The following is a 15,336-nucleotide window of genomic DNA, read 5'->3' as shown; positions in this document are numbered from 1 at the left end:
GGGGAGGCAATTAATTATAATCCTGATGCGATTGGCTCTGACAAGGCCAGCACGGAGGCATCGGCGAGGACTGAATCGGGTATCGCCTTTGCCTGCGCGCTGCCCCCACCGAACTGACCGCTCTTGGCCTCTGACTCAACGTGGGTCTCATTCATCACTGTCAGGCACATCTGTCTGCTAAAGTTCTATTTATTTCCTCTTTTCTTTTTCCTCCCTCGAATGTGGTGCTGCGTACCTTCAATCCTGTATGTGGACAAGGTCTCCTCTTGCAGGGGCTCCAGCTAATGCCTCATTAACCGATAGCTGCCTCCTGCTCTCTAATTCCCTGGTCGTTTGAACAGCGGAGCCCCTCTGTGTGTGTGTGTGTGTGTGTGTGTGTGTGTGTGTGTGAGACAGAGGGAGTCTAGATCAACAATCTTGAAAAGCTTGTCAGGGCCAAATACAGCACTCTCTGAAAGTATGTGAAGCCCTTGTGTCCCGTAGTTTTACCACAAAAGGGTAATTTTATGAAAATCAGTGTTTCTAATATGACATAATAGGTGTGTGATTATCAATTACATGTTTTTTTTAGAGGAAATCATGTGTGTAGTAGAAACACGGTAGTATTGCAGGTGTAAAAATAAGTGAGTCCCAAGTTACATTGGCTGAACCAAGTAGGTAAGTAGCATCAGGTGTGTAAATCATAATCATTTATTCATTTTATATGTTTATTTTATGACTTAACAACTAGATACGTTTATTTTAAATCAGTATAATGACCATCCCTATAGGGCTCACATACTTTCAAGAAGCACTCTATAAACCATTGACACAACTGGGAAGAGAGGCTTTAATTTTTCGCCCTTAATATTGACTCACATCCTCATGGGCATGTTATGCTTTACCGTTACATTTTTCTATTGCGACACACTGAATGTTTGATGGGAAGAGTGTGTTTCCTGTCAAAGACAATCTTCTGATTCAGGGTTGGAGTCAGGGTGGCTGTACCACTTCGTCTACGACGCAGCCAGGACTCTCGAATGACACTTAGACCTTTGTAGAGCTCTAACAATGTGTGTGTTCGCTAAAGATGCTTCATGTGTTGGGACACAAAATATCACCAAACAAACATAAGAAGGTTTTTAAAATTTACGCTGAGGCCTGGGCTGCGCTGGCAGCGAGGGATGCGAGTGGCTCTTCCTGCCCTACGGTGGATGTCCCACACATCTGCTAGAGGAAAGTGCCAGCACCAGAGTGCTGCGGCCCGTTAACAATCCAGTTTCAAAACAAACTCCCAGAATGCACCTCTTCCATAACCTCCGGCAGCCCCTGTCCAAAGGCATCTGCGTCCAGAGCCGTGTGTTTTACCTTTCATTTCCATTCACGCGGCCGTGAGGTGCGGGGGATCGGTCCCGAAGCCGACGGCGGACGGGGCTTGGCCAGACAAACAAAGGTTGGGGCTCGGCGCCAAACCCAAAACAAACACTTGCGTTCTTGACATGAAGCCCACGACCGCGGAGACGTGTGCCCGAGCATCCCCACTTTTGCAAGACAACAACACAAGTTTTAACTGCAAAGTGTTTAACATGCAGCATCGTCCCGCCAACTCCCCAGGTCAGAGGAAGCAGGTGCTCATGAATACGGAAGGAATTAAAGATGCGTGAAGTTGTTAATTACAAGTGTGAAATCCTTACAAGGTTATGGCGTGGTTGCTCGCATCGCTGTTGACAGGGCGGCGTCTGCATCGCTCGTACCCTTGCTCCAGGTGCTCCCGTGTCTCGGGCTCAGAGTCGCCCCGCGGGGGCGTGCGCCACCGAGCCACCTGGAGGGCAGGAGATCAGCTTGCTGCTCCCCGGAAACACCTCACAAAGACAACAGCGAAGGGCTGCGATCATAAGTGAAGCCCAAGCCGCACTGGCTCAACCAAGTGGATAAGTAGAATCAGGTGTGGGAATCACAATCATTTATTCATTTCATACGTTCATTTTAAGATTTAAAATTTGGATATGTTTCTTTCAATATTTTTATTTCATTTATATTTTATGTTTAGTTTATCTTTTATTTTACACTTATTTTGTAATAATAATATAAATAAATACATAAAATAAAATAAAGAAAGTAAAATAGCAATATTTTTTAATATAACATGGAGACAGATTTTTTTTTTTAACTACAACACTCGGACAAATATAATGATATTTTTTTGTATAACAGGGGCTGATAGTGTACTGGTCAGAGCTGATGCCTTTGGAACCAAACCAAAAGCTGCAGGTTCAAATGCGACCTCCAACCTACCTCCTAAGCAAGGTATTTACCCTAAATTACCCAGCTGTATAAATGGGTAAAAAACTGTGGATAGATCAATGTCATAAGTTGCTTTAGAGAGAAGTGTCAGATAAATGTGTTGTATGCAAGAAAAATGCCCATTCCTATAGGGTTTACATACTTTCAATCAGCTCTGTATATCTGAAACATGCATAAAATACAAAAAAACTTAGAGTCTGTCTATAGACAAAATCAAAACACTTAAAACTGCAGGAAGGTTTTGATCATGAGGGATTTGTGACATCAAGATGTGTTTTATATTTTTATTTTTGCTGTAGCTGTTATTGCTGTTACAGTATCGGTAGCCTGTCTTGTACAAACCGCAGCGAATACGAAACAAAATGTTCCCTCTGGTGAAGAATTAAAGATAAAACGTTATATTTGTGGAACCCAGGATATTGCACAGACTGATTGCGGAAGTGAAATTGCTTTTTCCCACCGAGTGTCTATCAGCTAATTAGGCAAAACAAAAGCTGAGGAAAATGAAATACTCTCTAAATAGTGTCCCCACGGTGTCGCTCGGGTTATAGTAGAGATAAGATGTAAATATTGAACTGTTATTGTGCCATTTCGGTTCTCGTCGGCATGGATATAATCTGCTCTGTTCTTTACCGTGGTAACAGGGCCAGGGCAAAGTTCCTCGTCCAGTGTTTTAATAGTACGCTTCTTATTATTAGTCTATTTATTATTTATCCTTTTATGTCCACGTGGTTAAATTCTTTATCAGAAGCTCTTTAGGACGAGCAGCTGAGATCATTTCCATTTTTATCTGCCCTGCAAATTATCATTTTCCCTTCAGATCTATTATCATTATTATTATTATTACTGTTGTTGTGAACCTTTACATTTGCACCTTTACTCATTTATGCATCTGGTTATTATTACTGCATAATGACAGGATAAAGTCCTTCATCAAGGGTACTGCAGCAGGAGTGGGATTCCTGCAGGGACCCTACTCACTCTAAGATCAGAGCCTTGACCAGTAAAGCGGCCGACGGGATTGTCGGCGAGAGCTGCTGTCGGTGTAAAGGCGCACGAAAGCCACGTCCAGCGACAGTCCCTCCCTCCCACCGACCCACCCGTGCTCGGATGTGGCCCCGAGTCACCGCGCCCCCAACTGTCCATCCTCAGCTATGGTAAAGACAGAAGTAATTATCAGTCGTGTTAGAAAACGCGCCAAACATGAAGGTTTGTTGGTAAATTCCACGTCTGGATTTGAACCGCAGTGAAGGGCAAAAAGCTCTCGGTGGCCATCTAGTGGTGGGGTGGAGAACACTTATTGCCGCTGAGGTTAGACTGTTCAGAATTGACACTAAACGAATAAACAAACTCTCCTGAATATAAACTATATGTCCGATTATATATGAGTTGATATATGACTCTGGATGATGATTATGATATGAACGCGCACTTCCAGCAGCGGCGGAACTTCCGGTCACTCCTAGGAAGCGCCGGGCAGCACTGCACCCGGTCTTCGGCGATACTTGCGTGTAAACAGTAAACATGATGATGTTTATTTATCCATGAAGGAACAGCTCGCGGGCGGAGTGACGCGAGGGAGATGCGAACGGACGCGCGCAACCCGGCGCTTGACTCTTCTCTGACCGTGTCCGAGCAACGCGTAAATTAAGGCAACTCGAATCCAAAGTCCGTCGCCGCGGCGCCACTGCTAGCAACTCTGTCCACGAAAGTGTCTCCGCACACGTTTAACTGTAAATAACTGTCTGTCACCCGCAGTGTCGCCGCTCGCGCTAGGGCCACGCGCCCGGCCCACCCCGAGTCCCGCTCGTGGGCGCGCGCAGGCACAGAGGACTCCGTCCACGGAAATGCGGCCTCTCCTCGAGCAGCGTTTGCGAGAAGCTGCCCGATTTCGTGTCCGAGGAGTAGAAACGATAAACCTCAAAACTGCACGCAAGCCACATACATAGATAGATTATTTCAGCAGATACTCGACGCCAGTCCGTCGCGAATCAGCTTTAAAGCATCCCTTCAAAACTTTGAACTGATTTCTTGCATTTATTTTAACACAATCTATCTCCCGGTGTCCCGCGGGCAACTCACTTAAAATCGTTAAATAGGATGGGGTTGACTTATCCAAACGGGTCAAACAGACGTGATTTTAAAGTTAAATGACAGCGCAACCTAGTCGCGATTCCGCCGCGCCTTCCAGTTTGAGTCGCGCGCTCACAGCTTCGCGCGGCCGACCGAAGGGGGCGGAGCAAAGCTACGGGCGCGCGAGCGGGGGCGTGGTGAGTAGATAAACTCCGAAGCTAATTTTTAACGAACGATCGCAAGGCAAAGAGGGAGGTGGACTCGGTCCTGCTTGCGCAGCGCTCTCTGATACCGAGTCCTGCGCAAGAGCGCGCTGCCAAACAAATGTTAATGTAATCAGGGAAGATGAAAGCAGAGTTGAGAGATTACGCATTAAGCCACTGTTCCACTGTTTGCTGCCCTGCAACAAATGTGCTCATTTTAGAACCTTTTTTGACAAACCCCAAATGCAATTATTGCAATCATCACTTTTCTCTATTCTTTCAGAGCGCAACTTTAATTAAAATTGTTAATTCTCAAAGCATAGGGGATAAGGGAAGCGTATTGTTTCTGAAATACATATATATATAAAACTGGATGCAATTATTCTCCTGAATTAATGTTGCTCTGTACAGCCCAGGGAGGAACAGTTTCTTTCCCTTTCAGCATAAACTAATGAGAATGTCCAAAAATGTGATAATGATGAAATTGCGCAACTGCTGTAATTTATATTGTGTGAAATGGCCCTTCAGTAAAGTGATGCCTCCTCACTGAGAAGAGTGACAGGTAATGACTAACAAGCAGCTTATTGTACCCTGCAGTAATGAGGGTTATTTTTATTATTTACAAAGTACACTTTATGCTTTTGTGTTCGCTTGATTGGCTGTGGGTGTTTGCTTATTAATTTCAGTGAGCAGAGGACTCTTGGAACCTCAGTTAAATTACCGTGAGGGTGACTGTCAGCTTTGTGGAAGTGAGCATTCCCTGCAGAAGCAGCTAGGGCACCGTTTTACCCCGTTACGATGAAGTACAATTGCTGCAGTGCGACTTTCCGGAAATCCCAGTGGCTCTTGCTTTGAGAAGATGGGAGTGATATAAGATTTTGCCATTTAAGAATACCCAGAATCGGCAGTGTAAGCACATAGCAAAACTAACTTCTTTCTTTTTCCCCACCAAAAGATTATTTGGACGGGAAAGTATACAGTGCTGCCATTTTTCAGGTGTGTTGAACTTCCAAGGAGGGGAGCAGGTGGCACAGTGGTTACAGCTGATATCTTGCATTTGAAAGATCCAGGTTTGAATCCTACATCCTTCCATAGTTCCCTTCAGCAAGGTACCTGCCCTGAAATGATACACTAAAAATTACCCAGCTGTATAAATGGGTATATCATTAAGTGGCTTATTTAGCAACACTTTTCTCAAAAATGTAAATGTGGTTTCATTGCTCTCCAGAGAGGCCCTGTTCCTGAACATTTTGTGTAACCCTTTAGACTTTTGCACAGCTTGATTAATCCATAAGAGAAACATATAGATCTGAAACAAAACACTAAGTTAGAGTAGCAGGGCTCTTAAAACACTTAAGTTTTTATAAATTCTACATTTTCCAAAATCCTGATTTACTCAGTTCATTCTCAATGGCAAGAGTCATCTTGACACATCCCGCTCTTTTCATGATGCGGCTGAACTTACATCATATTGGTATTACAAATTAAATACTGAACTATTGGCTTGGGTATGGCTCTCTGAAGGAGGGCCAACAGCTTCTGCAAAGTGACAAGTGCTGTCAGGGAACAGTCTTCCAGCCGACATCTCACTTTTAAGTACCGACTTCTTTTAAATAGCTTTAGGAAAGAACTACTTTGAATTTATCCCCACATTTGCACATGCTATAGGAGATACAGCAAGGACTCCCTACTTTCCATCCAACAAAAACTCAGCCAGTTAAACCTTGTAACATTTATTTGAAGTAAAAGAGTAAAGATTTTACAAATGGGGGAGGAAGAAAAAAAAAAAAAAAGATCAACGGTACTCTTGCGTTCTTTCACTATTCTTTCCAAAATCAACCGCAGGATATAACAATATGGCCCCTGTGATCATAGCTCCTGTAACAGTGGGTGCTTGGCAAACCCACTTTCACAAACACCTCCCACATTTCCAAACACCCTTGCAGGGCCAGACTTAAAATGAAGCCAAACCACCTACTATCTGGCATCAAAAGTATATTAATAGGTAAACTGACTAAGACTCTTAAAAGAATCATAACTTTGTTTTTACAGAGCTCCAGATACATCGATAAGTCATACAACACAGAGGTTTTCAATAATTTATTCAGAAATAAAGAGTTAAATTCAAGTTTTCAGCAGAACAAAACAGATGTGCAATTCTGCAAAGGTAAACACTGGAATCGGAAGCAAGAGAAAGGTCTAAATATTTATGTGGCGCACACTATAAGTTCCATCTTCACCAAAATCCATAAATTCTAAACATCAGGGAACTCTTATCCTAAAAGGCTTCTTGAATATTTTATAGAAATGAATTTGCTCAGACAGCTGACTTCCAAGTACTCACATTAGCGTTCTTAACACATTGTAAAGGAGTTCATGATCCATGTCTTGTTTAAAATTGGTCTTTCCCTTTCAGAAATTATGAAGTGTATAGTGTATAAAAAGCCAGTGCATTCAATTAAATAGGAAGAGATACAAAATCCCTCAACTCAAAAAAAATAATCCTATTAAATTGAATGTTTTCCTTTTCCCTCTCCTCATGCACCATATTGTATCAATTTTTAAAAATGCTTTTCCTTTTTAATTAGAATCATAGCCTTGAGGCAGAGTCTTCTCGTATTACAGTGATGTCAAATGAGTGACATCTTCCAAGTTCTTTCCTTAAAGAAGAGTGAGACCATCAACTCATTGATCCAACAATATCAACTCCAGACAGCTGCCATCCAGTATAGAACCACTGTAAACTGCAGCACTGTGGTAAATGGTTGGCATAACACTGGCTTTTAGAAGGTTTTTCACAGTGAAGCTGTTCGGCCTCAGCGATCCATTGATTGTACCACTGCATACATCGGTGGGGCAGACACTGGGAAGAGTTGTACCTGACCAACATCACTGCTGACTCTGGACAGATGAGGTCACATCAGTTGCCCTGCCCTGCTCCTCACCCTCACCCAAAATCCTCTCCAGTGTCTCAATGCAAGGGGAGATCAGGTTACTGTGCATCCTGGCCAGTTTAAACCTACAGGAGAAGGGGTAGTGTTTGAGATTTTGTGCTTTGACATTTTCCAAGGTGTTCTTTGCTAACTTTGAAAAACAGCTACAACACAACTGAGCCTATGCTAATTCTTAAAACTGAAACTGCTCTGGAGACACTGTACAATTAGTACATTGTCTTAAGACCCACTAAAAGACAGAACTTTGATGGGGCCGTGGGTAGTGTACCTCCTGAAGAGCTCGAGGGCTTGGCTGTAGTGGGGTCGATGGTGCCGCAGTGCAGTGGTGCACAGGTCTGCCAGCGTGCCGTAGCACTGCTCCCTCAGAACGTTGTGGCCGGCGACCTCCCACTGCGGCAGGGATGCTGTGCACCACCATGCTCCCAGGGTGAACTCCAGCGCTTCCTCCCACCGCTGGTCCTGGAGCAGCAATCGGCCTCCCTCTTGGCAGAAGCGCTGGAGGAGGGGTAGGGGGGTGGAGGGTCATACTAATGTTTAGTTGTGCCTTCATATAAACTTAAAACATCCATAGAACAGGGCCAGCCCTGCTAATGCATAACATGCAATAATGGCACCCAATACACCATTTGTTCCAAAATAAACCAGAAGTACCTTCCCATCAGGCTTCATGTAACCCACTTACAAAATCACCACATTAGTGCTGATTAAAGTCTCGCCAATTCTCATAAAACTTCAAAATGACAAGTTTTCAGACAGTGTCAGCTATCATTCACAAATGTTAAGAAATCACATCTTGTATTTCATTGTACATACAAATGATTTAATCGTGGCCGTTCCTTCGTGGATTAATTTCTGCCTGTTTCATACATGTATTGTTTCAAGTATAGTTACAGCATTTAACCAATTCAAGCAGTAGGATATTTATGCTGAAGTATTTTCATGTACCTCAATGAAGGGTTTTGTAGCATTGGTAGTGGTATTTGAACCCAGGAGCCTTTCAGACTGCAAAGTGACAGCACTGAGCACTAAAAAACCATCAACATACCTTGAATGCTAGAAGGTGGGGATAGGCCTTTCTGTAACAGTGTGCATCTCTGTTTGACCCGAGGCGTGAGTAGGGAATGGACCTGTACACAATAGTCTTCTTCAGGTGTAGCTCTTCCAGTAGAACCTTCACATCTGAGCAAGTGACAGTGGGTTCCTGCTGCTATATACACAAAAATAATAGCGTTGACCACAGGCATCACCACTACATACTTTATACGGCACTTTGGTCTGATAATATTCAGCGGTCCAATACAGACGGTAAGTCTCAAGTGGGTTTACCTTTTGGTGTAACATAATAGACTGAATAAACTGCACAACTTGTTGCTGGGAGAGAGATGCTTCCTTGACCTGAACATCCTCTGACTGGCTCATGGGTGTACTCCTATGATGGGTCTCCACTGAATCCAAGGGAGCCAGAGAAAGAGAGAGATTCAACATCTTGAGCTCCATATGCATCATACAGTCAGCCTTGGATCCCTTCGATTAGGCATAGGTAGAGAACCGGTACTAAAGTGGTACCGGTTCCTGACTGGTCAGTACCAAAATATTGATAAGCTCCTGGACAAACAATGCTGCTATCGGTATTTATTTAACATTAATTCATTACCTGCTAGATACGACCACACAGCAGGCGTTTTTAAATTCCTAACGGTCTCCTAATGATGACAAAGCTGCCGGCGTCAGGCGACTACGTTTAATGTTGCGTAACTGCGTGTTTACATTCTGTGCTCTCCAGTCATGGCTGACAAAGCAAAATGTTCAAGTGTGGGCTCACTTTACTAAATTTAATGAAAATGCAGCTAAATGCAACATATGTAAAAAGGTAGTTGTGTGTAAAGCCGGTAACACCAGCAATCATGAAACACAAATACAACAATGTATAAATCTGATGCAGTGCAGCATGTTTGACTGCTTTAGCAAAGTGGCTGCTGCACTTAAGTCCTCGGTGCAGCCTCCTGGCTCCAATGCTGATGGGATTTTCCAGACTAAAAATGTGACTGTCTCGACCTCGTCAAGTCAAGGTAAACATCGTTATCGTTAGAAAAGTATGCCTGTAGTTGTTATTAACTCAGTCAGGGTACAGCATCAGTTTTAAGCACTCTCTCTCTATATATATAAGCTCTATATCATCTCTATATTGTTTACATCTTTACTCTTTATGAATGGTTTCTTTTTTTTAAATTTCTGTTAGCTTCTGAGAAGCTCAAGGACTATAGTTCTTTGGTAATTGTAATATTGCTTAAGTTCAGCTTCTGGTAGAGAAGCCGTATTAAAGCACATCACCATCAGACAATTGTTGACCAGACATTTGTAGCAGTTGTTCCTCCCTCATATACAGGAAATTCAGGAAACAATTTAACTTTTTATTTCTGCATAAAGGTAAGTAACTGCTGAATCTTTTCAGATCTTTTTATGTCATCATGTCTTTATTTCTCACACCAAATTATGGAGAGTGGTATCAATAAGAGTATTGATAAGCAGTATCAGTATCGATAAAATCCTAACGATACCCATCCCTAACTTTGATTCCACCCCACATTTCCCTATCTAAACAAAGGGCTCTTGAACTTAATTCAATTTCAGGATAATGCTTATCAGAATCGCAAACAAAGCAAACTGAGCACAGGGAAGTTTAACAGGGTGTTGTCAATAAATATGGGTTTTGAGTGTTCCACAACAACAAAAAAAAAAAAAAAAAAAAGAGCAACACAGTGGTAAAGATATAGATACTTTCTGCTTTTTGAACAAGGTCTCATATACACTGTTACTAGCACTTAGAACTATTTTTGTGTGGCTGTTTTTGTATCCACATAACACATAGCCTACACAGTATCAACATCAGAACTCCGAGGCCCACAAGATATGTCTCATAATCCTTGTAAGGTTTTACTTAACATGAAACACAGCGACCCGCACGAGGGCACCGGCATGAATGATTTTTCAGAAATAGGCCTTTTGAATGAGCATACTTACATGCTCGGTTCCTCCGTGGGTTGGTGGACACGCCACTGTTTCTGGAGCTGTGGGAAGATGATCCAACACGGGAATTCAGAACATCCAAGTAAGACCTCCTCATATGAGCTGCAAAACAAAAGTTATGAATTTTAAGTATGCACTACAATATACAACAATTTGGGAAAGAGACCAGCATGTACAGCACCCTGTTTACAGCATTCACAACTTCAACTAAATCATATACATGTATGTCTGTACAATTTACTTAATTATTCAAAGCATTCAATGTCTTTATGATGATATCTGAAGCCAGGAAAGGATGACCAGTTACTACCCACACTGACTTAGCCAACTAGACTCCAGCTTTGTGCTGCTTGTTACACCAGTTTTTTAACCCCAGGTATAACTACACATTTCCACTGTAACCACACTGCAATTCCCAGGAGGGGTGGGATGGCACCGGCACTTGGACCCCTCCAGTTTCTTCTTCTCTCCTTCTCCATGGATTTAAGTTTTTTTTTTCTCCTCTCCTCAGTCACCAGCTGGCTTACTTGACCAACCCAGCCAACAATTACCACTGTTCTGTGACCATCCTGCTTGTGTCTGTTGTCCAGAACTGTGCCAAGAGTCCTCAATAAAAATAAAATTAAATTACTTGAGTTCAATAAGCAGTACTTTGACCTTCTCAAGAGTACACACACACAAAACTAGCATGTCCATTCTAGGGAACTCGAGGATTTCCAAAATTTTAACGTTCAAGGGGATAGATAGTGGAGGAAGCTGCGAAGGACAAACACGGTAACGAAGTTCGGCGCGCGGGAAGCCGCCGGGAGGCACGCGCCGTCCGGTGACGTCAGCCAGGCCTGCGCGAGCCTCTCTTCGCGCCAGTTTAAAGTTTATTTCAGGTTTTAAAAAAAAAATTGTGTGGCATTAAGATAAAGATGAAACTGAATGTATTTAAGGAAGAGCTAGACAGGGATAAGATACAGCCAAGGCTGTAGACTGCACACACAGTTGTAGTTTAAAAAAAAAAAAAAAAAAAACCCTTCGCTTAAAGAAAAAAGTACAAGTTGTGCATTGCAAGAGCTATTTACCTGCACTTTTGGGCTGAGGTGCTGGGATCTCCACCAGGACGCGCCTTTGCTGGAGAGCGGTTGCCATGATGTTGATTGTTGTTGGAGTGACACACAACCAACCTGCTGCTGAGGCGATCTCTGCTCCCACACTCTCACTTTAGAACAAGCGATTCTCTCTTTTTCGGACACGCCGCAAGCTAAAACAATAAAAATCATTCGACCAGCGCACTTCTCAATTTCCCCCCTCACTGTGGCTCACCGAAAAATTAAGATTAAACCTGAATTTTGCAAGAGACTGAGAGTGCAATTTTGAGAATTGAAATCACTCACTCCTTTCAGTTCCAATAAAAAACGTAGATTTTTGCGCGGCATAACCAAGCTAAATTTGGACAACGAAATATATTACTACTATCACTAATCAAATTCAAGGCATACTACTATTATTAATACTGATAGTACTATTAGACAGCAGGAAATGAACCACCCAACGCTTAAAAGGCAAACTAAATTACAACCAGTAGATGAGAAACCAGAATTTACCGCGCGGGCGGGGATTTCTTTTCTGACAACCTGATTGGTCCTTAACATAAACCCGCTCAAATTTTGATTGGAGAGCGCCACTTCTTTATGTTTCCCTCTCGCACTCCTCAATGATGACGACACATTAAAGAAAATTGCTACCTTTAATTTAGTTATAGCGCTTTCGACATATTGCTTCGTAAAAATTAGAAATTGCACTCTCTCTATTATAGTAACGTATCATATTTAATTTAACAAAGATAAAAAAGTAACTAACATTATCACACTCGTCGAGATGTAGCCCTTTAAGTTGCTATTTTATTATTGAATTCTTATCGAATACGCTGTTATGAAGTGAATGGTTTATTTGTGGAGTCACGTTTTGCAGCGGCCTTTTGAGTTTTAAAGATGGGAGACGACCTGGGAGATGAGTGGTGGAAACATACTGGTAGCTCAGGTAATTACTTTCTTTTCCCCCCCGCTTTTCTTTAACAGTTATAACGCAGTCCTTCTACAATACTGAAAATCAATGTCGTTCGGTTCTTCAGTTGCTCGGTGTGTGGCGACTTGCTGATTCATTAAGTCAGAGTCAGTCAGTAAATCTCAACACGTGACGTGACACGTGTGTATGAAATATCAAAACTGTATGTATGGATGAGTTTTGCCCCTTGTCAGCATCTAGTTTTCGGTTGATCACGTCGCTTGTGTCTCTGAGAGATTGATTTCCGTTGTCATGTCTTCTACACACGTGCTCACCTGACCTGAATGATTTTAAAAGTAGATTTGCCTTTGGTAAAAGTTTCTCAGTCAGATTAAGCATGTAAATTAAACGGAGTACAATGTGTAGCTATACGTGATAAGGATTACTTGACTATTGACTGGATAAATGTAATACAGCAGTAGGGAAAAATGTAATATGGTAATAGAGCGTGTCACAGTTATACGGGTAGTACTGCACGTGGCCACTAGGGGGTGCTGTTCACCACCAAATGATGTACATTTACAGTCTCATTAAGGCAGGGGTGTATTTTACTGCAGTGTAAACAAGTCACTGTCATTTTCTGCATACATCTTGTAACTGTATAATAAAAGCATGAAAGTTCAGTAAATACATAATTTATTCACGTACAATGTCTTGTAGCATTCTGTACAACTTTGGGGGATGATGAGGTTTCAGCATAGAGCCTGATTGTTAAATACAGAAACTGTAAATTATTTTAAAAATCTTTCCAACATATTCAGAGATACATAAAACAAAATAAATAAATGCACCAAATCATTGCGGAGTAATGAATTTAACACGTGTTATGAGTCCGAGGAATAATGATGCTTAACACTGGGGGAATTGTCCATGCTTTTTGTGTTTTTCATTTTTCAGAATTCAGCTTTGAGTTTTGTCAGTGTGATTCAGTTCCCATAGTCTGCTTTCTTTCTTGGGATGTGTCCATCATACCTGCCTGAGAGCAGGCGGCGCCTCGCTTAACAGGAGTAAAGCTCGAGCTGTGCTTGGAAACTATGGTGCGAGTGCGTCTTTAACAGAAGTGGCTGTGTGTGTGTGTGTGTGTGTGTGTGTGTGTGTGTGTGTGGGAGGAAATACAGTACCCTTCAACACCAGCATCACACACAAAACAATTGATCTCGCATGTGGGACGACTTGTCATGTCCAGGACACCGTGGGTCTCAGATTTTGGTGGGCCGGTTAACCATGTTGAGGTTGTTGGGCGCACACTTTGGCTCCTTCCCCAGTTGTACTGGGCCGGCTGGCTGCTGTCTGCACTGCCCAGGCCTGACCGCTGTGTTCATCCCTTTGAGTCCACTGTGACCTTTGGGTTTGGGGATCCTTGTGGGACCAGGGTGCCGGAATGCTTCCAGTGGGACCTGGAATAAGAAGGATCAACAAGAAGCATCGATCAGTGAAGGGTAGGTACACAGCATCAGCTCCCAGAACGTCTTTGGCCTTCATCTGGTAGGAATCACCTATGATAGCAGGTTTTTGGCAAGGACAGAAAATGAGAAGTTGAGAGTCCGATGTATTCTGGCTCAGAACAACGACGTGTCTTTGTGTTTGTTTGCCCTGGACCGGAGAATAATGGAGCGAAGAGGGAGAGAAGTGCAGCTGACCACAGTCTGCTCATTTGGAAACCAGACGTTTAGCTCTTCGAGGGTTTTGTGCCGACCAAGCCGGAAAGTTAGTGTTCAATGCGTTCTCCGTGGGTTGGGTCGGGTGGGGTCAGGTTGGGTCGGGTGGGGTTGGGGTGCCAATGAAACGCGCTGCTGGGTCGGTACCAGAAGAGGGTGCTGTCATCACATGCAAACCATTAATATCCATCACGTATAGTCTGTATTTGTGTGATGGGCTGTACGTTTCACCCCACGTGTTTTAAAGCACCTCGTTGTGTAGAAGACCGTATATATTTACACTACATTTACATGTATTCATTTAGCAGACGCTTTTCACCAAAGCGATGTATTTTCGCTGAGATGTACAATGTGTACATTACGTTACATTAGGAGAAAAAGAGACATAGTTGCAGACGTGATTAAGTACACCTAGTTTTTTATTTTCCACTTTATGCACTGATGGTCATCGCACGGGTAGGTGCATAAAGCGTAAACGTATACTGTCTCCATCTTTCTCACACACATGTGCGCAGTGCATGTTTTCCAGTGTTACAAATGCGTTCGTTTCTTTTAGCTTTAGGACTTCAGCTGGCCGAACAAGATGCATTTTTTTTTTTTTTTTGATTGGTTTGAGAGTTTGTAAGGATTTCTGCTGTGATAGCTGGGGAAAGCACTGCTGCTGTTAGTGGGACGTCTTCACTGGCTGTGACCGTAAATCATACCTGTGGAACTGGGGCATCTTCAGGATATGTGAACTGAAAAGTCTATGTTATTTCTTCCTAATTCACTTTTTACGTTATGGTCACCATTTCTTCATCTTGTACTTGACACAGGAGGCTGGGACACTTGCAGAGGGTGTGAAGGCAGGGTTTTAAACCACTTCACCACAACTCGTGAAGTCATGCATAACTTGTGTCCCTTATCACGCTGCTTGATGTTGCTTGATGCCTCTTCTCTGCCTCCCCTGATAGTGCCATTCCTGTTACATGTTTCTCCCCGCTCCTGTGCTCCCATGGTGAATTTATTTTGCAGAGAACTGGAGACTCTTACATCACTTTTATTTGGCGCTCTCTCCCTCCCCCAAACTCGTCATGCTTCTACATC

General features: G+C 42.9%; 2 protein-coding genes across 3 annotated transcripts in view; one reads left to right on the top strand and one right to left on the bottom strand.

The window, feature by feature from the left end:
* Positions 1 to 6,700: 6,700 nt before the first annotated feature.
* Positions 6,701 to 12,063, bottom strand: LOC108933146 (uncharacterized). Its single transcript, XM_029253418.1, has 6 exons — positions 11,611 to 12,063; positions 10,535 to 10,642; positions 8,840 to 8,958; positions 8,559 to 8,720; positions 7,782 to 8,008; positions 6,701 to 7,578 (listed from the first exon to the last, which is right to left on the bottom strand). The coding sequence occupies exons 1-6, from the start codon at positions 11,675 to 11,677 to the stop codon at positions 7,449 to 7,451; spliced, it is 813 nt and encodes a 270-aa protein (XP_029109251.1). The 5' UTR covers positions 11,678 to 12,063; the 3' UTR covers positions 6,701 to 7,448.
* A 425-nt stretch (positions 12,064 to 12,488) lies between these two features.
* The window catches only part of cmss1 (cms1 ribosomal small subunit homolog), an 80,857-nt gene continuing 78,009 nt past the window's right edge, over positions 12,489 to 15,336 (top strand). For both annotated transcript variants that reach the window (XM_018749992.2, XM_018749991.2), the window contains exon 1: positions 12,489 to 12,568. In XM_018749992.2, the coding sequence (XP_018605508.1) occupies positions 12,520 to 12,568 (49 nt within the window). In that variant the 5' untranslated portion in view covers positions 12,489 to 12,519. The remainder of the gene's footprint in view (positions 12,569 to 15,336) is intronic.

Source organism: Scleropages formosus, chromosome 1, assembly GCF_900964775.1.
Source record: "Scleropages formosus chromosome 1, fSclFor1.1, whole genome shotgun sequence".
In the NCBI taxonomy this organism is placed as follows: Eukaryota; Metazoa; Chordata; class Actinopteri; order Osteoglossiformes; family Osteoglossidae; genus Scleropages; species Scleropages formosus.
This window is presented reverse-complemented; position numbering and strand designations above follow the sequence as displayed.

What these genes read in the sequence shown, in the direction of transcription:
- LOC108933146 (XM_029253418.1), bottom strand. Translation starts at nt 11,677, where the DNA reads ATGGCAACCGCTCTCCAGCAAAGGCGCGTCCTGGTGGAGATCCCAGCA. An exon ending in CTATTATGTTACACCAAAAG is followed by an intron (nt 8,721 to 8,839) that starts GTAAACCCACTT and finishes TTGTGTATATAG; the next exon opens with CAGCAGGAACCCACTGTCAC. An exon ending in CCCACCTTCTAGCATTCAAG is followed by an intron (nt 8,009 to 8,558) that starts GTATGTTGATGG and finishes CCCCTCCTCCAG; the next exon opens with CGCTTCTGCCAAGAGGGAGG.